Source organism: Aspergillus pseudoviridinutans (genome assembly GCF_018340605.1).
Source record: "Aspergillus pseudoviridinutans IFM 55266 DNA, scaffold_3, whole genome shotgun sequence".
Classification (NCBI taxonomy): domain Eukaryota; kingdom Fungi; phylum Ascomycota; class Eurotiomycetes; order Eurotiales; family Aspergillaceae; genus Aspergillus; species Aspergillus pseudoviridinutans.
Window position 1 is genome coordinate 669,044 of NW_025091283.1, and position 27,540 is coordinate 696,583.

Genomic DNA, 27,540 nt, shown 5'->3' on the forward strand with positions numbered 1-27,540 from the left:
CGTCAAGAAAATGAGTGTAAGAAGTTTGTAGACCAACATTCTGAATTATAAAGACTTCACCTGGTATACCTGTTGCTGCAAACACTAGGTACTGGGTGCTTCAGAATTACTGACTTATTGCTTCAGTTCGAAAGGGGACGAGTGGTTTCATTTCACATTGTCCTCATGAAAAAGATCAAACCCAGGCAGTTTAGTTAAGTAAATACCTAGTTCATGTGTTACATCATTACCTTACATGTATATGATCTCACTCTGGTCGTAATCTTCTCATCATACCCATACCGCGGCAGACCAGATACTACTTGGGTATTTAAAGTGATCACTGCTGGACCTGAACGGAGGCTGGGAAGGGAGATCTTCTGATAAATTTGCAAATAGCCAATGCCGTACTTATGGTGCACTCTGTCGATGGAACAAGAAAGCCTTTTCCAGCACTAATATAGGAATGTTATTTGCCACCAAGGAATTCAGCAAGCCAGTTTCAACTCATTGATCAGTGAATCATTTAGGATCCGAAAGATTACCAGTAAAGACAGTAGTTAAGATACCAGTACTATGCAGCTCGCCCGCTGGAGGCGTCACCGATGTATCCCAAAGACTGAAAGTCTGGCAAACTCCGCAGCCCCCCGGGCCACAACATACTCGTCGCTCCCTCCAAGGATTTCCGGAACACTACCGAACTCCTTAATGAAGGCACTTTCGAGAACCGAGCGAAAGGTTTCATCTGCCGCGCTCTCACCAAAGAGCAAGACCAGATCAGGGGTCAGAGAGCCGGGCCAGTTTCGCTTCCACTCCATCAGTCTCAAGGCCAGCCGATCCCAATAGCCCTCCTCATCTCGCGACGCATAACCCAACGCCCACTGGTCCTCATCATCCCAGAACCCAAGCACGATGTGAGCGGACTTGACGCCGGTCTGGAGGATCTTGAGTCCCTTCTCTGTGTACAAGATGGAGAGGACCTCGGCGAGCGGCATCTCATGAATCTCAGATTTACACGCCTCGTAGTCTCGATAATCGGAGCAGAGAAAATGGCCATAACCCGCTAACGCTGCTCCAGTGTCCCGTACCCATGCCCATGAGCGCCTACGGTGAATGTCTTCGGGAAATGGAAGGTTGAGGTACTCAAATGCGTCGTGGATGTCTTCCTCGTAGAGCGCGATAAGATGAGGGGTGGAGACGACGATGGGCAGTGTTGCCAGGGGCACTGAGAGCACATCTTCTATTTGGACTTTGAGCTCTCGAATCATGGCCGCCAGGGCCCCGACATCCCCTGAAGCCGGCAGTCCAAGCCATTTGCGGAGCGAGCGAAGTTTTTGGCGAGGGAGGTCCTGAAACTGCTCAGGCGGTTTGACATACGGGGGGCTATTTTAGCTCGATTAGTCGGTCTGATGATATTTCACCCGGGGCATAAATAGACAGACTGGAGGTGTGTGGATGAGCTCAATGATAACCGCCGGATGACCTCCTCATAACGGGATGACCCTTCTACCCTTCCGATGTTAATCATCGACCCGTTGGGAAAGCTTACAGCGGCCGTCCTGAGAGAAGTCATGCTTAATACTCCATAATTTATTCTCATAGAGACAAAAGGAAATACCCATAGAATCCGGTCAAGTCTAACCCAATGCCTGGCGGCTCCGTTGTGACTGGAGGGCTGGGCTTGCCAGGGTTGGTGTCACTTTTAGGAAATAGGCGGAAATGGGCGCCTAGGGTAAGCACAAGGAGGACGAAGGTGATGGCGACAAATGGAGGAGTTGGCCTGAACCTCAAAGTCGGTGCCATGACAGTCGGTAGATTGGCAGTGGAAGGATGAAACAGTCAAGTGGCGCAGGCAGCGAGCGGAATATAAATGCAGGTAACCTCCGGCGCTAAATAGCCCAACCCCTCTACAGTGTGGTAGGGACTGAAGTGCGCTTTCCACTGTCTTGTATCAAACCAATCAGATCATCTTTCACCACTTTGGTTTGTCCCGCAAAATGACGCACTGCCAATTTATTTCATCTGAGGCTTAACCAGGGTTTATCCTGGAGGGTACATAAGTTCCCACATCAAGGGTTGAGACCCTGCGCGTGGTATAGATTTATTGCTTAGAGATCAGAGTACGCTGGCAGATACACTAAAGCTCCAGGTCGGTTTTCAAATTAGGAAGGGTGAAACAGCAACGTTTTCCTCTACCTCCATAGAATGGGTGTAAAACACTCCTAGCCTACAGTCAAATGAAAATAGTCTGTACTGGTACTCCCCACTTTGTCTAGGGCCGCGGCACCTTTTTAACTAAGGTGAACTAAGGTATTGATACATGCTCAGTTGTATACCTACAAATAGCTACTCCTTGCCCTTGATAGCCGCTAGGAGGGCTTCGGCAATGAGGCCATGTCCCAGGCTCTTAGGATGAAAGATTTTTGCTGTCCACCCCTGAGAACCTGAAGAGGTCACAACCAGCTTGTTATTTGTCCAGGCCACTGTCATACTCTCATCTGCTGAACTGGCGGCCTGGGGAGTAAAGTACGCTTCGATTGCAGTGGCAAAGGATGCGTTCGAAGCTGCCTCAATAGCCCACGTGCACCAAATATTGACGAGCTCGTCGGGGTCGTAGATGTTAGCGGGGTTATCCAGGTTGCCTGCACAGGTCTTGGGGTCGACGGAGAAGGAGTAGGTGCCGCTTTCTGGAGGATAAGGCGTAGTACTTGACGGGGGCCACTTATCCTCCTCGCCCGGATAATTGTCTTCTGAGCCTACTGCCGCAAAGAAGTACTCATGAGCTGCTTCATATTTGTTCTGAATAGGTTCATCACTGTAGCCAGGAGTGCAGAAGCGGTGCCCATCCATCCGTGAATCCCAGTCCACATACGTGATGGACCGGTTCTGAGTAACTTCAGTAGCTGCAACAGCCTGTTGGATCTTTTCGTTGACCTGAAGGACTAGAGAGTTAATTGACTGCCGTAAATTGTAAGTAATCGCAGGCTTGTTCCAGAGCATGCCGAGGGTCCCACAATCTGTCTCGCTGCTTGTATCAAAGAACCGACTGTAGCCAGCCACGAAGAGGTCGAATTGCTGGTCAAGGGGGGGACCGGTAAAAATATTTGTATATGCCTTGACGAGAGCCTGTACATATCTTTCGTCGTTAACGATAGCCTGGGAATTGGAGATTTCGCCTTCGCAATCAAACGTCTCGCCGCTCCACCAATGCCCCGACTTCCCATAGGTAGGCGGTTCTGTAAGTCAAACGCAGGTCAGACCGATCAGGTAGTCGTCACCACCATTACTGCACCAAAATAACTTACGGAGAATGCACTGAATCAGAACCTTGGCAAACCCAGCGTCATTGCCACCTATGGTAATCGTACCGAAATTGGAAGAATTGCTCCACGTGAGAAGTTGCTGTTTCATTTTCGGATCATCCGTTAAAGACCCAGAGCACGCCAGAAATTCGAACTTAAAAGCTAGAAGGCGCTTCGCGGTCAATAGATATCATAATTTGTCAACATTTGCACCAACCGTTCGGTGCTAATCCCTCCAGCGCCTTATTGAGCTGCATGGGATACGAGTTATTAGTTCTGAGGCAGCCGCTGAGAAAACTGTCGAGATAATTTCCCGCTCCAGGTCCAGCACTGAAGGAATCCCCAAACGAAACCCTGAGAGAGATCAGTATTCTGCAAGCGCAAGTGTAATATATGGAGGGAACAAGCCATACCACCCGGTGGGCACCAGACTCCCCGAGGACCCTGTCGGTCCACTAGAACAAGCACCTGTGGGGCAGTACCCGTGGCTGCACGCCCAAGCACATAGACCACTGTCTGGACCGATAATCGAAGAACCAACCACATCAGTAGTGGGTGGTGACTCTACTAAGGCCCCTGTGGAAGTGCAGGTACAAGTATGAATAGGGCAATATCCATAGTTGCAAGCAAAGCTGCAAAGGCCTGCAAAGCCGCCATCGCCATGACCCCCAGTGCAGGCAGGCGGATTGAATGGCGACGTTGTGGGGATATAAGGAGGGACTTTGGTTGTGCTGCAGGCACTGGAGGGACAGTAGCCATAATTGCAAGCGAAGCTGCAGAGGCCCGCATAGTTAGCATCACCATTTGCTGGAAAACCTATCACTCCTGTCGCATTTGGTAGTGTCAACTGCCGTCCCATATTCGTACAAACACATGCCCCAACCGGACACTCAATGCGTTGCAAAAGTTAGCATAAAGTTAAGCAGTCATAAAGGGAGACAAAGTGGTAGCATACATATCCATATTTACAGGTAAACTCGCAGAGCCCTTCAAAGTTGCCCGCACCCCAGCCCTGTACGCAGACTTGATTGCTTAGCGAGAGGGGTGGGGGAATCGTGCTGGTCAGCGTGGATGTTGCAGAGCCGACCCAGACATTCCAATTGGTAATGCCATTTGTGCAGGTCGTAGAGATAGCCTGCGAAGGGTTATATGATATGAAAACACCAGAGTCACGCAGTAACTGCATCGTGACGGGCCCGGTTTCTCCATTCAAGGCCATACTTGCATGGTAAATACCCACTCCACCTTCTGGGGTGTAATCCCAGTTGACGCCGTATTCCCCTACGCCATAGTTGATCGTCAAGTATGCCGGCTCACTGAGCAGGGCAGAGACGAAAATACGATCATCCACAATATCCACGGGTCTGTATTCGATCTGGAGTTGGCTTGCAGTGTTTGCTGTTGTTCCGCCATCACCACATGCGCTTGCCAATGTCGGCCGATACCAAGTCACAAGGACTTCTGTATCAAACGTTGCATGCCCATTTTTATAGGTGTCAATCACGTAGGGAAGAAGTTGGCGCCAGCCATCATGTGGCATGTTTTCCACGTAGTTATATGGTGCGTTCCCAACCTTGAAGGCATCGTATTGGGTGGCATCGAGTGGCCCGATATAGTGAGATTCTCCAAAGTCGTTCCATGAAATGATCTCGACGAACTCGGGCTGGAAATACCAGACCTGCTGCCAACGATCATACCATAGGTCATCGCTGCGCCACAACCAGTTCTTGTTATATCCTGGCAAGTTTGTGAAGAACCATGGGGAGACTGGCATTATGTAGGGCTTACCGTTCAGGGTCTGGTTATACGACGCGTCCACGTAAGTGGTCATGTTCCGAGACCCCCACGCCCATGCTGCCCAGCCTAGGTAGATAGCATATTGAGTTAGTTTGACTGAACCACATCAAGGCCTGTCTCTACCAGTACTCACTGAAAAGCCCGTCTGCAATGCCCCCTCCAAGCTTGAGCGCCACTCCAGCACCTCGAGAGGACCAGTCTGGCATGAAGAAGCAACCCGTCTCTGCTTTGATGCTGATCCAGTCATTTGCATTATCGGCGCCTTCAAACGTTGATACGAAAGGCGCACCATTATAATGATAGTAGGCGCCATTCGAAGCATATTTTCGAATAAGGTTATAGACATCAGACTCGGCCCAGGGACCGTTTCCTGCGTAGTCGAAAGAGAAAAACAACTTGAAGCCCAACGAATTGGCCGCAGTAAATGCATTGGCAATTTGGACATCGTTGCCAGCCCATCCTGCTGCGATATTGAGTGCGAAAGCGTCAATATGAGCTTCCATGGCGAGATTCATATTTGTAGTCCAGTCAGCAACACCGAAAGAAACCGTATTGCCTACCTGATCTGGCAGTTAGAGGCGGCAGTAGAATGAAATTAACCTCATTGTCACCATACCATGAAATGGGCAAAGACTGCCTTGGCTTGTACCTGGCAAGAGCCAAGAAGGCATATGAACAGAAACAGCAATAACATGATAAAAGGAATATGGACTGAGGCAGCTAGAAACAATTACAAGGAGAAAGTGGGGTTGAGATATGGAAATAGTGAATGGCAGTAAAACTGAGGATCCAAGAGTGAATGCGTAGATGGATGCTAATCATAGTCACACCTTGACAACAACAGGGTCCTGTCTAGTAGAGGTCGAAGGCTCGACATTTTTATATCTCAAATACAAGGTGAGTTCCTCAGCCAAATTTGAAGCTGCATTTGCATTGCCTACTGCAATATTAAGGGGCAGTCACCACAGAGCAACCTAAGGACTTGCTCTTAGGCTACCTTCGGGTGTATGACTCGTAAAGTGAATATTGCACTTGACAGGCTAAGTAGAGCAATTAGCAGGGGTATAGGATTGTGCCATCCTGGACTTTACAATGCAGCACTGGGTGTCTCATTTTCTACACTCAGTTCCTTCTTTAGATAGTGCTCATTGCGTACGAGTAGATGGTGCTTATTACATAGTGCTTACTGCATAGTGCTTATTGGGTAGGCAATGAACACTCCTCTGTCGCAATTAAAGGTCGCGCATTGGACAAATGTTGTTCTCTAAGCTAAACAATAACCCCACTAAAGAGTACCTAGGTGAACAGTCCAATCGCCTTCCATGCCATCGCGTTGGTAACCAATAGAGGAAAAATGCGGCGCAGTCAGGTACTTTCTATAGGATTTCTCGGTTCCAGATAACGAGAAAGTAGCCGAGGGCTAGAAAGTCGAACGAAATCAGCATCATGCCAAGCAAGGCTCAGTATCCCTTCCTCTGTTTTCTAAAGCCGTTCCTTTGATTGTAATTTTCGCATCTGGCTCTGAGACTACACTAAAAGCTTTCCAGTAGTAGCACGTAATAGGTGTTCTCCAAATCTACCTGTTCTGTGATAGAGAAGTGCTGCGCTTCTGGTCTTAGATGACTGGATAACACATTGGCTTTATCAGGTACAGCCCAAATCCATACTCCGCACTACTGCCTAGCTTCGTAGTCTTAGTTCGTAGGCAAGGGGTACGGCCAATCGGATAAACTCGAAGAGGAGTCAGTGGAAGTGGGCAGTCAATTTCAAGCCGCTACCCGAGACCCCTAATTAATGTATGGATTTGTATGCCAGCGCTTAACCAATGGCTCTGAATGGATAGTATCCCGGCAAGGAAAAACCTGTCCCTTACCTTAGACCTTGACTTTTCTCCGATACAAGCACACCGATCTCACTCCCATGTTTGGCGCAGCCAAGAAGGCTTGTCATCAACGCAGAGGCTTGCTTTCTGCTTCACTTCTTAGTTTTGCTAGAAACAGCTAGATCTCTTATAATCAGTGAAATAACAAGGCAATTGAGGCGAGCACTCTACCTAGATTTCAGAATGTAAATTTGAGTGGTATGGTGCGAATCGTCAAATCTGATCCAACAACGCGACTAATGCGAGAAAAATTGCCCTAGATAATTTGCTGTCCGCTAAATCTTGAGCGCCTGTTGCCAGCACTGAACTACTCCGTAGTACAAATTAATATGGCCTTTCCTGTCTGGAACCCCCGAATCCTTCGCGCATGGATGCGTTGCTGAGTGGGCAGCAAAGTGCAAATAACCATGCTCCATGTTACATCGCGCTAGATATACAATAAACATTACCCTCAACGCACAGGGATATGCATATATTCATCTTATGGGCTAGAACTCCTAAGCAATGTTGACTTACCCCTCATTTAACACACGTGCTGAATACTATAAGGTATGGACGAATGAGCTGGCGGAGTGTAATCGCACACAATGATTGCCTTGCCTACTGTGTTCAATTAGATACTATATCTGATTGGTACTAATGCTAAATCGGTTATTTAGCATTATTCGCCAAAGAACTCTCTTAGATTATGGGCAGCTTAACATGCATGGTGCATTGTGTTTAGCGCGATGTAACATAACTATTTATGTCAAACACCTAGAATGCAAGCCAGAGACAATATATCTGACTTCGAATTGATGCCAGTGTCAGAATCAGGTGAGCAAGCGAAATAGATTCCTATTAGCAAGATTGTATGCATAGGACGGTCATTCAATGCTAACTAGTTAGAAAAGGTTGAGTGGGCTTCCACCTCATACAGCATAAACGCAAACTCTTGTCTGCACTGTTTACTTTCCTCCAGCTGTTATTGTTTAACACTGCTAACTATATCCTGCCAGTCATTCCAGGATATCATGCGTGTAATTCCTAAGGCGGTGCTTTTTCCTTTATACTTCCCAGCTTGGATCACCTGCCACCGCTGCAAAAGGAATAGCATGTGAAGGGGTATGCCACCATACTTAACGGGATTTCCACAACTATTATAGCTAGCCAACCTACTAGCTTTATTTCCTCGCCACTCCGTTATGTTGATTTGAAGTAGATGAAACTGTTGTGGATCCCTATCATTGCAGTGACTTTCAAACTAGGTATTGTTCTGTTAGAAACCGGCTCATCCGGACTCTTTGTATGTGGGGCAGTTGAAAGCAAAAGAATTCCTATGTTCTTAACATGTCTGAAAATAAACGTCGCTCAAGTTTTCCATTGAGCCAAGGGCAGCAGCTTTGACGGCGTATATAAGGATGGTAAAAGTGTACATATTTGGATGCTCACCGAGTCCCAGTGACCTGATCAGATTGCATCTTAAAGCCAGCCCAACTGCAACTCACAGATCCGCGCACAGTATGCCTGCTTGAGGCCAGAGCCTCAAAACAAAATTCCCTCCACTCTCAAACCTGAAACTTTCTGCTCCAACTGAGCACACCGACAAGCATCCGGTAGCTGATCTAGAACCCCCCCACACCGATCATGTTATCGCAAATTGGTTATCGTAGAATTTCCCTCGGGTGGACATCGATATCGTCACCTCATTCAATATCAGTTGCGTTGAGTGGCGCAGACCAAGCTGATTTGGCCAACAGTAGCGTCGAAATAATAACTCCGGACAACATCATTTTGGACTAGTTGTCGGAGAAGAGGCCTGAAAGCATTAAAGCCTTCCACATTCATAGGCGCTGTGACAAGCGCCTCGTTCTCTCTGAGCTATTTCAAATATTGACTCTGTTGGTCTTCTCGACACAAAACTTCTGCACTAATTAAGACAACTTATGAAGATTTCTTACCTCGAGAAGCCCTCCTTCTGGTATTGTCTCTGGTGTTTCTGTCGACATGCTCACAATCGCAGATCATGGCACATCAAGTATGATGGAGATGCTGCCAGTGCTACGTTTCATATGGAGTAGAATAGTTTAATGAGGACACTAGTGTCGGGAGCGTGACATCCGCATACGCACACCAATAAGCATAAGCACATTGATAAGCATAAGCATGTCAATAATGAGCGTGAGCATGTCAATAAGCAATATTCTTGTATAGTTCAGTTGAGAACAGCAGGTCCTTTAGTGTCAGAATGTACTTCACTGGCTGCGCAGAGAACAATAACCTACTCCTTTATAACTCGAGTTTGTATTAGAAACTAATATGCCTACTGCATCAACCCTGGCGAAAGAACCTATGAGGTGGGAGAAATTGCTAGAAATATATATACTTCAAATGTCGTAGTATGAGGGCCGGGCGCGTCACTCAAATTTCGATGACCACTACTCTTGGTAAGGGAACCGCGAGAAAAAGAAGAACAAAGCAAAAGAGCTCTGTAACAAGTCCTCTCCAACTCCATGTCAAGTTTCGTCTTGCCTCGGGAAAAGAACAAAACTTTACAGATGTTGCCCACTCTGGAAGAAGCCCTTGGCAGTCGCGAAACTCTTCGTGTTCACCACATCGCGGCCATCGACGCGGAAGTTTTGGAAGAAGGCTACAACGACGATAACAGGTTCTGGCACAAAGTACGACTATCTGTCAAGAATATATCAACCTGGTACTCCAGGTCCGGCCTTCCGATTGTTTTCTATGAGTATGACTTGCGCGAACTGTGGTATAAGTTGATCCAAGGTGCAAAAATCGCGGACGCGAAGCACCTCGCTCTAGACCGGCTGGCAGCCGAAGTTTTGCACGCCCGTGAAATGGGTACCCTGTCTCGCAGGATTGTGGCTCCAGTCATAGAGTCCCATGAAGAAGCGTCAAATCAATGGATCCAGGAAGAAGCATTGACATCCGACGGCAAGATTTGGGCTGACCTGCCCTTCCTCCTCGAAGAAATATGAGCATTGCAACAACGCCCTGGAACTACCGGTACGCCAACGACGTAATATTAGCGCTTTTATAGCCCGCCTCGCCTCATGGGGAGCTAAGGATCCTGCCTTGTGTTTGTGCGCTCTTTGGATATTACGCGATGCGCTGGAGACCCCGAGACCATTGGTTTCAACTGCTGCGAACTCAGAGAATGATCCACTGCCGATTGCAGACATGGTACCAGCAGCCGTGGTAGGGTTTGAGTTATGTGGCTACAAGATTGAAAGTCTTTGTCTTCTGAATTATGATTTGGATGATTCGACCATTAGTAGCCTTGCAAGGGACGATGGTGTTCATCCGACAACCGGATTCAGCATTTCGCGATGGCACTTCTGGAAAAGACGCTTAGATGAGCTCAGCGGCTGCAGCCATGAAGAAACGGCAGAAAATGTAGGACTGCGCTACTTGTTACTCCTTGCATGAAATTATTTGGCCTATATTTCTTGATTTGCACCCTTCCTGCAAGCATTGATGACACATCCTTGAAAGTGTCCTCGATCGTCCTTGTATGACGTAGGCTTATATCTCTCGGGCAGTCCATCAAGACATGCACCATCATCTCTATTGCTCCAGAGTCACACTTATTCTTCACATCAGCGTAGTTCGGCATATGTTGTCGACCATGGCCCGTCCGCAGCTCTATGGAAATATAGGCCAGGTAGAGTGTCACCTTACCTGGAGTTAACCGTTCTCACTTCCATAACTCAAGGGCCGCCGTTCGGTTTAAGCTTCTTCGGCGGGTGACAAATGGATTGCAAATGGTGCGTCGCCTGTGGGCCTACAACATCCTTGCTATTGTCTGGCGTGCCGAACCATCGCCTCGCACAGGTAGGTGGAGGCGGATGCCTAGTTTTAACTCTTCAACTACGAGACATTTTTCATATACTACCCAGAAGCTTGTCGCTGTATTTCTAAAGTGTCATATTGTTGCAACCAGGAGAATCCAGAAGGGAGAAACTGGAGAAAGCCGACAGTCAAAAAAACTCTGTCGACAGAAACGTTTTATGGGGCACACATGGTATTGGATTGAGCCGTCTTCCCTACCATATTACTAGTGCTAGCCACTCCTCTCTCATATTCCTCATGCCCAGTTACCATAGCTAGAAAAGCCCAATAATAAAATAACGGTCATGCCTAATATAGAAAGTTTGGACGTTATTTACAGGCCCTGACGCTTAGATTCTGGCGGAAGGCAATGGATACTTATTAAGGAGGTCAGAAGTATTGTATGATGATTACTATAATGCTTACAGTGTAAGTGCTTATGATGATTATAGTTCTTATAATTCTTTAAGTGTATATAATAATTTGATGCTACAGTGCTTATGATACTTATAGTGCTTACCATATGTCTAACAGCAGGTGTTACATTAATCCCTTGACATGTCCAGGGAAAGGGCCCAAGCGTTTTCAAAAAGGTAGTAATATCATATACACGCATATGTATATAAAGCACTCCTGCATTTTCGCAGGTGTATTTACCATTATCCTGAAAGCCGAGCCAGTCCACATTAAGATGCTTGTACAAAGTTTGTTCTCTGAGCGGGCTAGGATACACCTCTCAGATCTAATCAACAACGGACTATGCCCGCTCCGGGTTCAGCATCTCAAGATCAGAATCCACTTTGTTACCCCCCTGTGTGTGGGACAAAAGCTTGCTTGGGTGGGAGACATTAAGGGTAATGCAGCATGCGAACATTAGTGCGGCATCAAAAACATAAATAAAGACCTCCTCGCTCTGAAGATACCCGTCGCTTCCTTGCACATATTCGGCCACACGGTATACAGATCGAATCATAATGAGAACGCTAACCGTGTACAGAATCTTCATGTAGTGATTCCATGGTAGCTTTGTGGACATCAGGTGATGCATGGGCGTTGCAAGCATACGGCGATGGAAAATCACCGAGACGATCATGAAAAAGCCGAAGAACAGAATCTGAACAAACAGACCACCAATGATCATATGTTCTCCCATGTTGACTTTGTCCTGGTCTTTGGCACCCGCAAGCAAGCCACCACCTGCCCAATAATGCATCAGCTATGGTGTACGATTGATATTTGGTACACACTTGAAGTCACTGCATACCTCCACACTGCATCAGAAAGGAGATAACATCACCAGTCACAAAGACCTTGGTCAGCCAATTCGGACGGACCAACGAGAGGGAGCCAGCGTTCAGCAGTCGAATAATACGGCCAAGGATCATGTACACAGACGCAGCGAACAGCGCTGGAGCAAGGAGAAGCAGCAGGCTCTGCCCTATATACGGCTTTGTCGTCCAGTCGGGGGTCTGCTTTGCACTGATGTATCTGCAGAGGTAGCCAATAGCCTCGACTATGATCAACAATGGTGTCAGCCTGTGAGAGCCATACCCCGGACACTAGCCTCATGTCTAGCATCATCAATCTCGACCACGCCAGAAGGGAACTACACACAAAAGCCACCGATAATGAAGGCAGTCATAAACCAAGCCCTTGCCTTTGCCATCTGCCATATGTGGAAAACTGTGGTTAACCCGAAAATTACAGCAAACGTAACAGCCGCAATTGCGGAAGGATCGTAGTGGTAAAGCTTGAACGCCATGACCTGGATAGTAAAGGGAAGTGGACGCAGCTGCAGTAGTTAGAACAAAGATTAGGAGGAGACTGGAGTGAAATACTGGGTCAGACGGCTTACTGTCTTTCAAAAATTTTAATTTAATAGTCGAAGAGAAAGGGCAGACATGGAGAACAAATATAATCAGTCAAAGTCATCCACTGCTCCTGCTGCTCCACTCCAGCTACTACATATCTGATTGATGCTAGCTAGCTGGCACTCTTGTATTTGCCACGTTGGTTTGAATGCCGTGAAATCAAAGTGCATCAAACTACTTCGCACAACTTGCCAGTTTGAATCTCATTAGCGGGCACTGAAACATCACTTCGTCATAGAGCGTAGCTAGCTAGGTGACCAGAATCGGCAATTGATACGAACTACGAGCAGTGGATCCCAGCCTTCCATCTCAACTGGGCTAACGCAAAATAGGGCTCCTTTAGTTGCCGCAGAGACTATCTAGTCTACAAGGTCGGTTGTGGATCTAAGAAGTCCTTTCCTGTGTGCCCCAACAAAGTCGAAGTGTCCATGGAGCTTCCAGACCCATCTTCCTCGGAGGACAAGAAGAAAAGGGAGAAGAGCAGGAAAAAAGGGTAGAGATCTGCCCGTATTTTGGACCAACACCAACTCATAGGGAGTAAATGTACAGAAGGATGTGCATTATCAGTAAGCCGACACCATGGCAATATTGGTGCCTGGTCTCCTGCTGTATATTGCAGGATAATAGGCAGATTCTTATTATGAGCACATCGTGCGCGGACGTGCCCAGAAAAAGCCTGTATGGCTGGGACTTGCACCGCTTAACTACTATTTTCGCGTCTACCCACTGGTATGAAACAACGTGCCCAAGAAGGTGAACAGTACGAATACGAAAACCCGTTATGGTGGCTGATCAGGTGGGTCAGAGGTATCGGATTGGCTCCACGTAGATTGCTCCTTTGGGACTCCCAGACATTTATATCCGATGGCTATCTGTTACTATTTTAAGCGTCCCCAACCCCTCTGACGGACGTTATAGATTAGCGGCATGATAATTGTTAACCGTCACCTCATCTCTACTTCCCATACCTTTTACCTTCTACTACTACGCAGTGCTTATGCTTGATAGCCAGTGGTTAAAACGAAAACCATATACACTCGTGAGCGGGCCTATTTACTGTCCAAATAATAAACAGCAGTTATCCAACATTATACACTAACACTATCCCCATCGACTTGGGTCATCTCAGGGCTTGATCCTCGTCCAGAATATCCATTCGTCACAGCCTGTGAAAATTCAGCATCTGACAGCATTCCCTGTGTAAGTTCCTCCAAGGACTTGATGCGTCCCTCCTTGTCTCGGACGTCAGGAATGAAGAAATATGTGATGAGTAGGCCCATGAGCATGAACAAAGATAGACTAGCTAATTGTCAGTGGAAATCACTATAAATCCTCTCTGAAAAGGAGCCTACCAGAGAAGAGCATATCCCAACCAATCCGGTACGTTGGTATAGTCCTCCCCGTTCCCGAAATCCACATACGCCAGGAAACACTGCGCCAGGACAGAGCCGAGTTTGCCAAAGGCGGCCGCGATGCCGTGGCATGTGCAGCGGAATCGAGTTGGAAAGAGTTCAGCAGGGAGCTGACGGTCAGCTTATATTTCTGAATTGAGGATTTTGAGACTTACCATATAGGTTGTGGTGTTGGGTCCTAGACAGCGCGTTAGCAAAGTCAACGACATGGAGGAAGTAGTATACTCACCAAAGTTGAAAAATATCTGGCAGAGAATATACAATACCACCAACGCAGACGGATCATCTTGTTTCACCAGATGCTGAAACGAAGCGCCAATAACTACATTCAGCAAAAATAGCCAGAAGAATCCGTTCAGCTGGATATTGCGCCGACCCAGTTTATCGATCGTCAGGATTGACAGCAGACTACCCACGATAGCGCCGGAGGAAACAACAACAATACTCTGATAAGCTGTCTGGAAGAGTAGCTGATACAAACTAGTCTGTGGCAGCTTGCTTCCGAACCAGATTGTTCGAGTGATCCGTGGACTGATGAGCCCTAGGCCGTAGAAGGGGAGGTCGAGACAGAACCAGCAGAGGGATGTGGCAGCCAGCTTTCTGAAGTTGTCCTTCTGCMTGAGGAAGAGTTTGAAGTCTTTCCAGATTGCCAATGGGGAGGTGGCATCTTGTTCAGCAAATCGGGCAGCTTCTGCAGGCTGGTCGGGCCGTTGATCTGCTGATTGGGTGGGCGATAGTCGGAATGAACCTGACTGCGGAGAGGGTGGTTCTACACTGTTCACTGATGCACTGTCAATACTAACACGTTGGTAGAATTGCGATACGTCGTTGACGGCCTGAAGACTGTCTTTGGTGACTTCTGCTGTATAGCGAGGGGACTCGATGATCGTCAGTCGGAACCACAATGCGATGAAGGCAGGCACTGCCCCTAGCCCGACGAGCAGCCTCCAGATGGTGTCAAGACTTCGGATACAGTTTCCTGTACATGTGGTCATATTAGGGTCGGTGGGGAGACGGTGTTGGAAGCCCACCACCGCAATGAGAGCAACCAGTTGAGCAGCGAGCTGTCCGAGAGACTGGCAAAAGAAGACCGTTGCAAGTAGTCGCCCACGTAGTCGAGTCGGCGCAAACCTGAGATCATCAGCTACGCTTACGAAATGCTGAAGAGGATCTTACTCTGAACAAATGACTGCCGACAGAGGATAATCCCCACCCAAACCAATCCCGAGCAGTCCACGCCAAAATAAGAACAGGGCGATAGCAGACATGGAGTTCTCGGCCCCTGAAGACGATAATGCCAGTCCCAGAGTGGCGAAGATGAGAATAACCAACTCCATGCCGTACATCTTGCTTCGTCCCCAGACATCCGCAGCGACGCCAAAGGCTATCTGGCCAAGAAGAACACCGCCTAGAGTGACTATACTGAGAGCCACCTCATAGTCATGCCGGACTGCATTGGCCTCGGTCCAGTTCGAATGGTTCCAATACACAATGTTCATCATGGGTAGAACCATATTGACAGAGAAGATCTGCACAGTCAGTTGATGATCCTGACCGATGGGTGCGGTCACGTACACCGTATGCATCAGTGAAGAAGCCGATCCCTGCTACGACGACGATCCACATCCATTCCCGTCGTCGAGCGCTTTCGAGTCTACCGATGATGTAGGCATGTCTTTGAGCGGGCTGTTCCTACGGTTAGCAACTGACGCATGGCTAAGCTTTTGGATCCATGGATCCTCACCGTATGGTGCCGGAAGTCCTGATATTCCTTCCATGGGTAGAATTGCAGTCCCAGGGCGGCTAAGCGTGGATATCGCATATTGCTCGTTGGTGTTTTACAACTTAGAGACTGGATCAGGATTCAAGAAGGCAAAAACACAATTTCTTCTACGCTGCCCACTGGCAGCAATCCTGCCCCTAAATCATTATCAGTACGAGGCTGAGGACCCTTCCCCAGCGAGAGCCTCATACTTTTGGAAGGAGCTCGCCCAGGCAAAAATACGAACGACGGGCAACAGCCACACAATCTCCCATATCAAAATCCAGGGGCGGAGTCAAGTTGAATGTGCCCTGTGGACCACGAGGACGGCAGCCCTGCACAGATCCGTGACATCGGTCAAACTGCAACTCGAAACGATAGGCTAGATATTAGCGACTGAATCGAACTTTTCGAAGGTCTTTGCCAAAGACACCGTTGGAATGATGCACGTTGTGTAGACGACGCCGGCTATTGGACCGGGGGTACGAAGCCGTCGGTGCTACTCCGTAGTCTAGTCCCCTTGGCGCCACCACGTGTGATGGATGACAATGTATATGATGAGTGCCCTTCACTGCCACAAAGCGCCCATTGATATGCTGCTGACGAGGCATGTATTTTGCCGCCGCCCGTGGGAGACAGGCGTATTTTGAGCCGCTAGCCTGTCAATGCTTGGGCAAGGCTACCTTATCAGAAAGGGTGGGGACCAGTTCGCGTGTCGATTCTGCCCATGGCCCATGCTCCTTCGTCGAGTTCCACTTTTGCTGATCCATGGATGCAACCTGATCCTCTTCAGCATTACTACCTGATGAAATTCTGAGCTATTGTTTAACTATCACGTTATACGGGATGAGCTTCGGCTGGAGCGCCGGAGATGTGTTACAAGCTGCCAAGGTCGCCTGGGATGTCTACAAGTGTATCGCCGACGGAACTCAAAATGCAAAGGTTGATTTCACACAGTTCAAAGCAGAGTTTGAGTTGATGAGAGCAACTATCGAAGAGTTGCAAGAGGCAGAGAAAGAGGTCCCCGTGTCCAAGAGGGTCGCCCTCGGTCAGTCTTATCAGCAAACTATCATCGAATGCACCGAATTCGTCAAGAAGCACCGAAGGCTAGCGAGCGATATACATTCAGGCGGACCCAAAGAACCTTTACAATGGCACAAAGTCTCGGACAGAGTCAAGACGCTTTTCCACCAAGTTTCGTGGCCGATGGAACGCAAAGAAGCCGAACGACTGCGCCGCGCGCTTGAGCGGAATGTCCAGCTGGCGAACTTGATGGCAACCAATACCGTGATTGATATACAGAAACAGAATAGGCAGGAGAATCTGGAAATTCTGCGTGCAATTAAGTATACTGAAGACAACTCCGCCATAGATCCCGGACTATGACTGACTGAGCTTGCAGAATCATGAGCCTACAGATATCGTTCATCCTCCGCCAATGCATGCCAGGACATAGTTCTAACAACAGAGACAATACTCTGGAAAGCCGCCTCTTGTCCGAACTTGGTCAGCGAGCTTTACCACGGTTACGAGACACGGAACAGCTGCCACCGTCGCTGGAGTTTCCCGGCGCAAGGTCCGACGATCGTGAGTCGAAACCACTTCTTCGCATCCAGGATGTCTCCCAGAAGCTAGAGCACCTTATCATGCGCCGTGATATGCCCGTCGTCGGCTTCCTAGACCAAATCCGAGCGGATATTCGTGGTGCCTTGAATCAGGCTGGGTTCAAACATGTCACCGTTCCTGGTCAACTGGCGTTGAATGCACCTACTAAACCCAAGGAGCCTGCGCGAATCTTGAACAGGGAGATTGATGAGTGGGAAAAGTTCAGCGACTGGGTTAAATTCCAGCTCCTGCACCAAGAGCGCGCAATCACCCCGGCACGAAGGGAACACTCGACGCATGATAATGAACATCCTGGGGAACCGCCTCCTACGCCTCCACTGGATGCGCCCATCAGTACTCGGTACCGGTGCACGAGTGTGGAGACGCAATGTCCTGTAGTGATGTAAGTGTTCAGTCAGGAGCTTTAGGTGTATTTGCGGCTAGCTTACATAGACACAGGCATTTTCCGGATCCGAATCTCAAGAACCACGAATTACACAAACCGGTTAAATGCACAATAAACGTCTTCCTGCATCACCGTACCCGCGATGTTGGCTTCATCGAGGCAACAGATGTGACTGGCGCCGTGACGATAACTCATCGGATACACGAAGACACATTCCGAGGAGCCCAGAGCTCCATGATTCCATATATCGAGAGTGCTCATGTCGTCCACGACCCGACGAGTCCGTTCAGGATATGCTTTCAGGGGTCTCACCGTGTTAAGATTGTGTCGAATGGTGCTGCCGAAAGATATGCCATCTCGCCGGTATATATCTGCCGGAAGAAGGCTGGTGAGTACCACTATTGCAGTTAGAACTACAGCCACTAATCGGACCCAGACTTTGTCGCTTTCCAGAGCATACTCCTAGGGAGAAATATTCTCTACTGCGGGGACGTCAAATATATCAACGCCGATGGCGTCGAGGAACACTGCTCGCTTGAGACCATTCGTGTCCTCCAGGACCCGCTCACATCAGCGCGGAGTTTACTCTACTTTGGCAAACTCAGGCCAGGCTCGAATGCAAAGATGGGCTTTTTGGAATGGCCTTGTATGTACCATGCCTTTAGGAATCTGCTGTGCAGTTACTAAATATGACAGTGGACGGATTCGTTGAACTCAAGTACTCGAAGCTATCAACCAGGCTTCAACTGCAGGGAGGGGCCATCACGAGACGGAACTCGATGGGAAGTATCGGCAGCATGATGTCGAACGATTCACACCACTCAACGATGTCAATGTCCAGTGCAGGTCGCCACATAAGACAGTTGGCAATTGTCTTTCATGATGAAAAAGGTATGTTGGTTTTCACGCAAATTTGTTGTGGATTGTTGACATTTGATAGATTGTGAAGCATTCCGTAAAGCTCTTCGGTCACAATGAATGGAAACGATGATTGCTTCTGCTACAGCAGACTACAACTTTGAATACTGACTGTACCTCATGTATAACTGCTAATAATTCAATACCACAATCGACAACGACATTTGACCAAGACAGCAACCCACCGTCCTTGAACAAGAAGGACTCGGAGTCTAGTTATGTGCAATCGTAGGCCTCGAACATTGGGTGCCAAAAGAGTCATTGATGCGGATGAAGTGTAGAAGTAAATGATTATACTTGAAGCATCTTAGAAACCCAAGGTTTCGACCACTTTACATACTCTCCGCTGAGATCCCTCCTCCTCCCCCACTTCCAATGGGAGAAGGGGCCAAACCGCACCCTACTTGAAAGGCTGAGGTCAGTCTGGTACAATCGTACGCCCTGCAGGCATTATATCATCATGTAGCAATCAACACCCCCATCGCCAGTCCGTCTGTGGATGCTACCATCAGTGCACACTTGAAACAACACGTTCCTCCCTGACGCTTCCATATCACTGCATTGGTTCCTGTATGACAGCACCATGCCCGTGCAAATACCTCGCTGGCTGGGCCACCGGTAGCATTGACGACCAGAATGGCCATTTTTGCGGGTCTACCACCTTTCCTTGAAATCTGTGCCAACTCCTCCACCCCTCGTACTGTGAAAGTGTATTTCTCGGAGGCATGTGGGTCTACTCTGTGTGTGCCCTGACACGGAGGAGCAGCGATGAACACGCTGTTTGTGTAGAGTGTGAATGTCGCCAAGGTCCGACTGCGGGTTAGGCGGAAATCAAGCCGCGCACTGAAGCTTTCTGCATCCCTTGCCATTGTCTCGGGGCTTGGTGGCGCCTTTGAGAGGCGAACAGTTTGGAGTACAGCTGTGTCAGTGGACAACTCGGGCGGTGTTGGTAGTGACCATGCAGCACCATCTCCTGGCATATTCTTGTGTTTTGTCGTTTCTTTGTCTTGGCTATCCACAGATGGAGGTGCGTGGCCTGACAGCATGACCAGTCTACCAAAGGCACAATCAGGAAGAGAGACCGAAGGACATGGCCCGACCCACCCACCCAGACACCGGACCTGAGAGTGACCCGATTCTGAATCAAGGGCAAGTGGTGCCAAAACCTTGCCCAATACTGAGCGAACACCCCAGTAGGAGACATTCGGAAAAGCTATGCCAAAGCAGCCTAGTTTGATCTGAATAGCTCCGACAGGCAAGTGGCCTCGTAGTGTTGACGAAAGGTTGTATAACACCGCAACAAGTATCATCGAGAATGTCCCACCGGGGAGAACCCAGCCGCATATCCAGTCACTAACACGCAAATCAATGTTCATTTCACCGACCTTCGTGTTTTGAAGCTTTATTGCTGCTTGTCGAATCTCGTCTGCAAATGGCCATTGCATCTCATCCGCAAATTTGATAACACCATCAAGCTGTTGCTTAACTACACGGGGGGAGGGCGTATAGCCTTGTTCAGGACCATCTTTGAGCTCCATATGTCTTGCGAATAAGTCAGCTGCCACCATGTCGTAGATGACTCGGTTGGTGATTCCGCCGTACCACCTTCGCTCGGCTCGCTGGATGCGCAGGTTTGCTTCTCGCGCTAGAAGAAGTTGGCGCATGAAATCCACGAAGCAGTATTTCGAATCTGGGTCAAGCTTCTCACGGTATGCCACAAGACTCATACTACCGACTTCTTCAAGGTTGGGCAGCATGGAGCTGCTTATGGCTCCGAGGAGGTCTGTGATCTGGTGCCGTAGCTTGATGTTTTCATCCGGGTCGAGCCATGTGTGTCTAAAAAGATATTAGAACATACGTCCAGCTATGATCGTAATTGGAGCCCAATAACATACTCGGCGGGACCAATAAGTTCCCGCAGTCTTTCATATCCTTTTTTGTCTGTGAAGTCCTCTCCGAGGCCATTCTTGACTATCTCCCTCCATCTCTGGTCCACAAATTGCGAAGAAAGTGGCTTTGTCTTTGTTCGGGACCACCTCAGCTCATCCTTTTTACGAATACTATGCGCCATCTGCCACAACGATATCTCCCTAGCGAAACCGGTTAGGGAGGTAGATCCGGGTGACCATCCAGCATATTTCTTGTCTCCCGCAACATCAGCCTCCAGCAAATCGTCTGCAATGCTCAAAACAGCCTCCGGGAAAAATTGAAACTCTTCTTGCAGTATTAGTAATTGAAAATTATCCAATCCATACAGCGGGAAGTGCCATACCAAAAATGGGGTGAGACAATGGTTGCCTTTGTGATCGTATCTCTGGGCTTTCACCCGAACCAACAACCCACGAGAAGCACCTAAAGCATTCCTCTTTGTAATATGCTATGTGGATAATGAGTGCCCCGGAATCATCATATGAATCATCTAACGATCCTGGAGGCGCGGAGATAGAGCTCGGAGTAGCATCGAGAGATGCAGTAATCAAACTTTCCACCACGGACTTGGGCTCGGGAGCTGGTGGGGGTGGGGGTGCAGTCGCCGGAGTTGCCTTCGGCGTAAGGGTCTTTGCCCGCGGAAGCTCTAGAGCCTGAGACCTGGTCTGGCGTCGGTCRGATGCAGACAGTATGTCCAATCTCAAGCTAGCTGTCTCCGCAATGAGGCCCGTAATATCATCCGCAGCGTTTACAATATTTTGGAGCTGGCCAACATCTTTGTTCTTCATGATTTCGGAACGCATCCGAACCCTTACCTTTTCTCCAATAGCCGGCAGCAATGATACCAAAGAATCATTGATGGCCTTGATCTCGGTAAGGAGAGCTCTGAATTTGCGTTCATCTGTCACGGCCCACACAGCTTTCTTCAATGGTGATGTCTTTTTCTGGGCCTCCGATGTCCGCTCTTGGAATCGCAAGTATGCTTTCTGGAACTTGGATAGTAGCGTTCCCCTTGTTGGGGCCTTACCCGGAGCGGGGCTCTGTCGGGGAGCAAGGCCGTATCGTTTCTGTAGCTCTTCTATGTCCTCAAAATAGTGCGCAAAGCAAGTCAATAAACCTGCCACAGCTGGACGCAACGTGTTGCTCCGAATGGACTCGTCCAAAATGGCGAGATCATTTTCAGTGATCTCACTCTCTTCGCTCTCGGGGTTAATCTCAGCGAGCCCGACAGACTCTCCCCAGACTTTAAGTCGGAGTCGCTCGACTTCTATCCTTGTTTGCAGGATCTCTCGGTTGATGCCATATCTTGCTGCGGATGAAAGTATGTCAAGTGTTTCGATGCAAGTGCTGAAGAGAGACGCCAATCCAATCACGCTGATTGCCGTGCTCGCGATCTCCATTGGGACAGCTGATATCGGAGGAATTTGCTTGGTGCAGTTCGCATTTTTACAAAAGCGAAAGTATTTCCAAGCCAAGTCTTAAGGCTTGACTATTATGTCTCGGGGAATAACCCTGGGTGCCTATTCTTGCGCCAAGCTCTTGAAACTGTAAATTGTGGCGAAGCAGAAAGGGTTGGCTCAGGAAGTCACATAAATGAGGACTCGAGGTCTGTGCAGATGTAGCCCACGCAATGTAAAATCGACGCTAGAGTTCATTCAGTAAGCATCGCTCGTATTGGCCCGGGATGATCAACATGCTTGCATGATAATGTAGCCAAGGCTGAATTCGGCTTGGAAGCACACTGGACGAGCATACCCTATCTAACTCTTATCAGTCTGTCTGTCAGTACACCTATGGACGTCATATCACTGAGGTATCTCTACTTATCAGAAGGTCCTGTTATGGTTTAAATATCCTATATATCTGCTCAAATAATGTCTCCGCTACGAATATTGATCATCTTTACATTACACGTTAACCTGTCCAAATTAGACATCCAACGGCGAGAGCACCTTGACTAGCAGTCCTGACCGCACATGCAAAGCAAGTCCCATTGCCTCTGGCCAGTACTGCATGTTGTCCATTCTGAGAGCACCACGCTCGTGCGGCCAGCTCACACTCTCCTTGTCCAGTTGCATCAATGATGAGTACCCTCTTGTCATTATGAGCATGTCCTGGTAGCTGACTGACGCTCAAGATATTTTGCATCTTGGGTAGGTCATCTTCATGCGCAGCGTGTGGTCCGTCAATACACTTTGGCGCAGTAACAAAGACCGGATTACTGTAGAGAGTGAATTCGACAGATTGGTTGTTGATTAGCAACTCCAAGGTTGCTCTTTGCCGTGGCTCTGTCTCCTCTTCATTAGGGTTCTCCTCGATTGTCTTCAATTTTATAGCACGAAAGTCAACTTTATCGAGCGATTTAGAAGGCCCAACGGGAACAACCCATTTCGAACGATCTGCAAGCCCCCGAAGCCAAGATGACGCGTTTGATTCCTCGTCACGGTGCCGGAACATGAGAAATCGTCCACTATCTCCAGACTGATCTTCGGGCAGGAGATGGCCGTTGAAGGTCACGTCTCTTGCATGGACTTGCGACCAACCGTCTGCAATGTCCTCTGCTTTTAGCCCCACTGGCCTTGGAAACGGCCCGACCCAGCCATTAGCTGCCCTAGTCTCCTTCATGGCTCCAAGGACGCGGCCCAGCACGGATTTCGCTGGCCAATATGATCTATCTCCGACCACTAGGCCTGAAATATAGTATCTAGCTTCGCCAAGATGAGCGAGAGATGGAGTCGCCGCCACCAGGGATGCCATAATGGTATTGACGAATTTCTTTCCAGGCAGCATCAAACCGAAGAGCCAATCGTATAAAAAGCGATTCGTAGATCCGCCCGACCTGATATCAGAATAGACCTCTTCTGTAAATCTTCGCATCTCCCCGAGCGCGGGCCATGCCATGGTCTCCGCGAATCGGACAAGCCCCTCAACCTGCCGCTCATGTACAAGGCTGTGTAGCTCGAAATAGGCAGGCCGTCCTTTAGGATCGGGGTATCTTAAATCCATGCCATCAATCCACCTCTCGGATGCCTGGCAGGCTGCGACGATTCGGCGACTCACGTTGCCGAACACAACGCCCGGTAAATGGACCATGCGCATGCGAAGCTCGTGCGCCAGAATAACTTGAAGCACAAAATTGGGGATGCCCCTGTTGGCAGTAAGCGCTATTTCGATGAGCGAGGCTCCGTCTTCAACATCTGGAAACACGCGACGACGGTTGAGATTGTTTAGTATGTCGGTTACCTGACCATGTATTCCAGACCCGCGGGGTGGACCAAGGAGTTCGCTAAGATCTTTATCTAGGGAACGGCTGTCGAAGTTCCAGGATTGGTCACCTTGGAGTCTTATACGACGCACCCGTTCGACCAAGACATCGAGCGGAGTACCTGGGAGCAATCCATTGGTGTTGGAAAACTGCTGGGGAGTCGCGTTGCTATTGCGTATCCACAAGTTGAATTCAGCGATATAGCCGTCCATGGTGTAGGTCCCTGGATATCTTCCATGGGACTTGCGGTCACTCTATTTTATCTGAGTTGAGATGGTGATTTAATGGTTGTGGGAATCGTCCGTGCTTACCTCGACGTCATGCTGGCTGAAATCAAGTTCCAGGGTTCTTTCTCTGTTTGACATATACATCAAAGCTGTTTCATGATTAGAAAACGAACCCGTGGAAAACATTGAACCTTTGACGGATCACGTACACCATGCTTGATACGGAGGGTTCACATATTCCATCTCTTTTTGTATCTCCACGACATAATCGTCATAGGGGATTCCAAAGAAATCATACCGAAGAAAGATTTGACCCCCAAGGCTCGAAAGTTGAAACTGCAGCGATCCACGTAGCTCCACTCGCTTGCTCATGGTAACTTCCATCTTCTCCAGCTGCCGGCTTATACGTTCCACATTGACATCAGCGACGCTATCATTCGTGATTTCCGTCGCTGCTGTCTCTGCCACACTTGTTGAATATTTTGATATCTCCGTAATGCGTGAGCTCGCCGCCTCGACAAGCTCTTCACCCCCGGTCAGGTCAGAAACCGCATTCTCGACGAGCTGAAGACTGTCAAGATCTGTTGACTCTTTGATCTCGTTTATCATGGTTGTACGTGTATTTTTCTCCACGTCCGGAAAAAGCAGTGTCAGGCTGTCGTTAAAGTCACGCAAATCGTTAACAAAGCGCTCAAACTTCTTCTTGTCTTTAATCGCCCACCGTGCTGCTGCAACCAGTGGCGTTTGCTTCTGAATACGCGATGCCGACGCCTGTAGACGGGCATATGTCTTCTTAAATGTCATTTTGACTGGGTTTTCGATGGTAAGAACCGCAAGATCATCCGAAGCCAGTTCTTTTAGCCCGTACTTCCTCACCAGTGATCCACTATCTTCAAAGAGGCGCCGCATGCAATTCAGAATATCTGCAACTGCACTGGCAATGCGCGGATCGAGAAGTCGAGAATCTAGCACATCGTAGTATTCGGCGATGCCATCTCCCTGAGAGTCTTCATCTTTTCGCAAGTCATAAAGTCCCACCAAACTTCCCCATAGTGCCAAGCGAACACGTTCAACCCCAACCTTCGTGACAAGTATCTTGTAGTCTGTGCCGAGATTTCTACCGGATTCGATAGCATCATACAAATCCAAGCAAGTCTTGAAAAGAGTGACGAGGGACACGGCCCCGAGAACAAGTCCTCCTGCTGGATCCATAGTGTCCCACGTATGCCTGAGATATGGATAAACAAGCCAAAACCACGTCGGAGAGGACTTGATCGTGTTCAGCCGCCCCCATGTCGCCAGACTTGATCCACACTCTTATTTTTATTTGACTTTGGGGGCATCTCGTATTCAAGAGAGCTAGTCTCCAATAGGATACAAACAAAACCAGATGATTGGTTTGGTATCGCCATCCCGCTCTGGAGGAAGCACTGCCCCCTCATGAACGCGCCAGCCCCGTTGAATTAGAAATAAGGCAGATTCGGACGCAAACAAGCTGTGGAGCCCCCGCTGGAAATGACTGCTCGAATAAAATATCAGTTTTACCAGATTGATGGCAAGTCCTCATATACGGAGTATAGGGTTAGTGAAAGGCTCACAGCCATTATAACCAATCTCACACGATCCCGTTCAAATGAATGTCTCCCTTCCGTTGGCTCTGCACCTTCGCAGCCCCATAACATTCGACTGGGAAACGAAACAGCGGTTGAAGCCTGGCACGGTATATCCCACTTCTGACCGCACTCGTATAATTTGTCGTCCAGAAGCTGAGACATGGCAATAGCGATTCAAAGAAGGCTTCTCGCTAAATGAGTTCTTCTTTATCAACGAACATTCCGCTCGGGATGAGTCAACTGTGCTCTTTGCAAACATCCTCCGCCCCATCTTCGATCACCAAGATTGGTCCCAACTATATGCTTTCTTCACCAAACGCTATTCTGAGGAGGAGGGATCGCTTGATGCTGAGATTCGTACCGTGAATTCACCCGACAAGCGCTCAAATTTGAAGGAACCGGCCGTTATCTGCGTTAAGACGGACCCTAGCTCCGTCGGCCTGCCTAAGGACTTGATAAGCCTCCTTGGAACAGCAAACATCACTTGCCGCTCAGGCATGGTGGGAGCTGATACACAGCCCTGCGCTATCGGTCCCGCTATCAGTTTTGCCTGTGGCCCAGGGGCATACATGGACCTTACCTATGCCGGTCAGCGACCTGGAGAGTATTCGAAGTACCGATACGTCGACTCCAAGCTGGAAGGAACTGTAAATTCCGAATACCAAGTCGTGGCTGAGCCCATCGAGACAACGAAGAAAGGCGGCCGAGGACGCTATTGGGCTGAATGGGCTCGTTTGTGGACTGCCATTGCGGAATGGGTGTGGGAGTACGAGAGTGAGGTACGCGCATTAGATGATTTGCCTGAGCACTCCTTTAAATGGGACCTCAGTGCTGAAGTAAAGCACTCTTTCGATATATGTGGGAAAGTCCCCCGCGAATACCTCAATACCGATGCCATCAATGCTGCTGATGCCATCCGTGATGTCTTTGTTCAACTAGCGCATGAACCTCGGCGCTTCCAGGGAATCGAATGGGACTTTCTTGATATAGGGGTGCTTCAAGAGGTGCAAGACGCGTTTCATGCACGCTTCGGGATGAAAAACCCGGACCCGGCAGTTAATCGGAGCGACTTGCTGCGCCAGGTTGCGCGCAATGGCTCTGTAGCGTATGATGGATACTCGCTCGCGTATGATGAGGTGAGCCCGATGGCGATCAAGCATTGCCCAGAGAGCTTCTTGGGAAAGAGCTGGGAGACATGGCTATTAGCGATTCAGGGTGGAGATGTTGTCGTCGTCAAGACGATCTTCCAGGTGAGTGGATGGTCCATTTCTTCGCCATTCTGTTCGGCTGCCATACTGACCTTTCCTGCAAGGCGCTCTGGGCTGTTTTGCTGTTATCCCACATTCCGGTGCATATCAAGATAATCAAGCCCGGTGAAAAGTTTCCGAAGTATCGAGATTCGGAGACTGTTTATATTTAGTGCAATCACCTGATGTATGCATTTCATTTCATTCATTCGACCGATACAGTTGTTAAATTAATTAGGTATCAATATTAAACTAAGGCATACATCCCTAAATTAGCTATGGCGTGCAGGGTTTTACTAGAAATGGGGATAATAAGGAAACCACAATATCTAAGCTCTGCATTGACGATGTACCAGCGCTCCCTGCTACATGCTAGATCAGGTCAGTCAGATTTTTATCCGGTCAGTGGCCCTGTTTTGCGATTAGGCTTGTTAATTCCGCTTTGAGATACTACAGATCTGCCGAATTTGAAATAAAAGCTAGTGCGAATGAAC

The 27,540-nt window shown here is 48.6% G+C and overlaps 9 protein-coding genes across 9 annotated transcripts; 3 read left to right on the top strand and 6 right to left on the bottom strand.

The window, feature by feature from the left end:
* Nucleotides 1-578: 578 nt before the first annotated feature.
* Asppvi_003969 (uncharacterized protein) lies at nucleotides 579-1,782 on the bottom strand (the record flags this gene model as incomplete). The annotated part of the gene is made up of 3 exons (XM_043299925.1): nucleotides 579-1,362; nucleotides 1,422-1,538; nucleotides 1,598-1,782. The coding sequence occupies 3 exons, from the start codon at nucleotides 1,780-1,782 to the stop codon at nucleotides 579-581; spliced, it is 1,086 nt and encodes a 361-aa protein (XP_043155860.1).
* Nucleotides 1,783-2,325: 543 nt separating this feature from the next.
* Asppvi_003970 (uncharacterized protein) lies at nucleotides 2,326-5,593 on the bottom strand (the record flags this gene model as incomplete). The annotated part of the gene is made up of 8 exons (XM_043299926.1): nucleotides 2,326-3,215; nucleotides 3,285-3,443; nucleotides 3,499-3,635; nucleotides 3,709-3,797; nucleotides 3,876-4,054; nucleotides 4,251-5,018; nucleotides 5,070-5,144; nucleotides 5,212-5,593. 8 exons carry the CDS (start codon nucleotides 5,591-5,593, stop codon nucleotides 2,326-2,328), a joined length of 2,679 nt encoding a protein of 892 aa, XP_043155861.1.
* Nucleotides 5,594-9,452: 3,859 nt separating this feature from the next.
* Asppvi_003971 (uncharacterized protein) lies at nucleotides 9,453-9,938 on the top strand (the record flags this gene model as incomplete). The annotated part of the gene is made up of 1 exon (XM_043299927.1): nucleotides 9,453-9,938. One exon carries the CDS (start codon nucleotides 9,453-9,455, stop codon nucleotides 9,936-9,938), a length of 486 nt encoding a protein of 161 aa, XP_043155862.1.
* A 1,610-nt stretch (nucleotides 9,939-11,548) lies between these two features.
* Nucleotides 11,549-12,553, bottom strand: Asppvi_003972 (RTA1 domain-containing protein; the record flags this gene model as incomplete). The annotated part of the gene is made up of 3 exons (XM_043299928.1): nucleotides 11,549-11,988; nucleotides 12,056-12,304; nucleotides 12,406-12,553. The coding sequence occupies 3 exons, from the start codon at nucleotides 12,551-12,553 to the stop codon at nucleotides 11,549-11,551; spliced, it is 837 nt and encodes a 278-aa protein (XP_043155863.1).
* Nucleotides 12,554-13,750: 1,197 nt separating this feature from the next.
* Asppvi_003973 (phosphate permease) lies at nucleotides 13,751-15,896 on the bottom strand (the record flags this gene model as incomplete). The annotated part of the gene is made up of 7 exons (XM_043299929.1): nucleotides 13,751-13,961; nucleotides 14,015-14,184; nucleotides 14,230-14,252; nucleotides 14,304-15,205; nucleotides 15,251-15,603; nucleotides 15,650-15,760; nucleotides 15,819-15,896. 7 exons carry the CDS (start codon nucleotides 15,894-15,896, stop codon nucleotides 13,751-13,753), a joined length of 1,848 nt encoding a protein of 615 aa, XP_043155864.1.
* A 786-nt stretch (nucleotides 15,897-16,682) lies between these two features.
* Asppvi_003974 (uncharacterized protein) lies at nucleotides 16,683-18,825 on the top strand (the record flags this gene model as incomplete). The annotated part of the gene is made up of 6 exons (XM_043299930.1): nucleotides 16,683-17,182; nucleotides 17,239-17,844; nucleotides 17,901-18,235; nucleotides 18,284-18,493; nucleotides 18,544-18,738; nucleotides 18,788-18,825. The coding sequence occupies 6 exons, from the start codon at nucleotides 16,683-16,685 to the stop codon at nucleotides 18,823-18,825; spliced, it is 1,884 nt and encodes a 627-aa protein (XP_043155865.1).
* Nucleotides 18,826-19,223: 398 nt separating this feature from the next.
* Nucleotides 19,224-22,094, bottom strand: Asppvi_003975 (uncharacterized protein; the record flags this gene model as incomplete). The annotated part of the gene is made up of 3 exons (XM_043299931.1): nucleotides 19,224-20,601; nucleotides 20,661-20,982; nucleotides 21,038-22,094. 3 exons carry the CDS (start codon nucleotides 22,092-22,094, stop codon nucleotides 19,224-19,226), a joined length of 2,757 nt encoding a protein of 918 aa, XP_043155866.1.
* A 528-nt stretch (nucleotides 22,095-22,622) lies between these two features.
* Asppvi_003976 (uncharacterized protein) lies at nucleotides 22,623-25,398 on the bottom strand (the record flags this gene model as incomplete). The annotated part of the gene is made up of 4 exons (XM_043299932.1): nucleotides 22,623-22,757; nucleotides 22,825-24,213; nucleotides 24,271-24,335; nucleotides 24,396-25,398. 4 exons carry the CDS (start codon nucleotides 25,396-25,398, stop codon nucleotides 22,623-22,625), a joined length of 2,592 nt encoding a protein of 863 aa, XP_043155867.1.
* Nucleotides 25,399-25,819: 421 nt separating this feature from the next.
* Nucleotides 25,820-27,219, top strand: Asppvi_003977 (uncharacterized protein; the record flags this gene model as incomplete). The annotated part of the gene is made up of 3 exons (XM_043299933.1): nucleotides 25,820-25,906; nucleotides 25,970-27,049; nucleotides 27,112-27,219. 3 exons carry the CDS (start codon nucleotides 25,820-25,822, stop codon nucleotides 27,217-27,219), a joined length of 1,275 nt encoding a protein of 424 aa, XP_043155868.1.
* Between the last annotated feature and the right edge of the window lie 321 nt (nucleotides 27,220-27,540).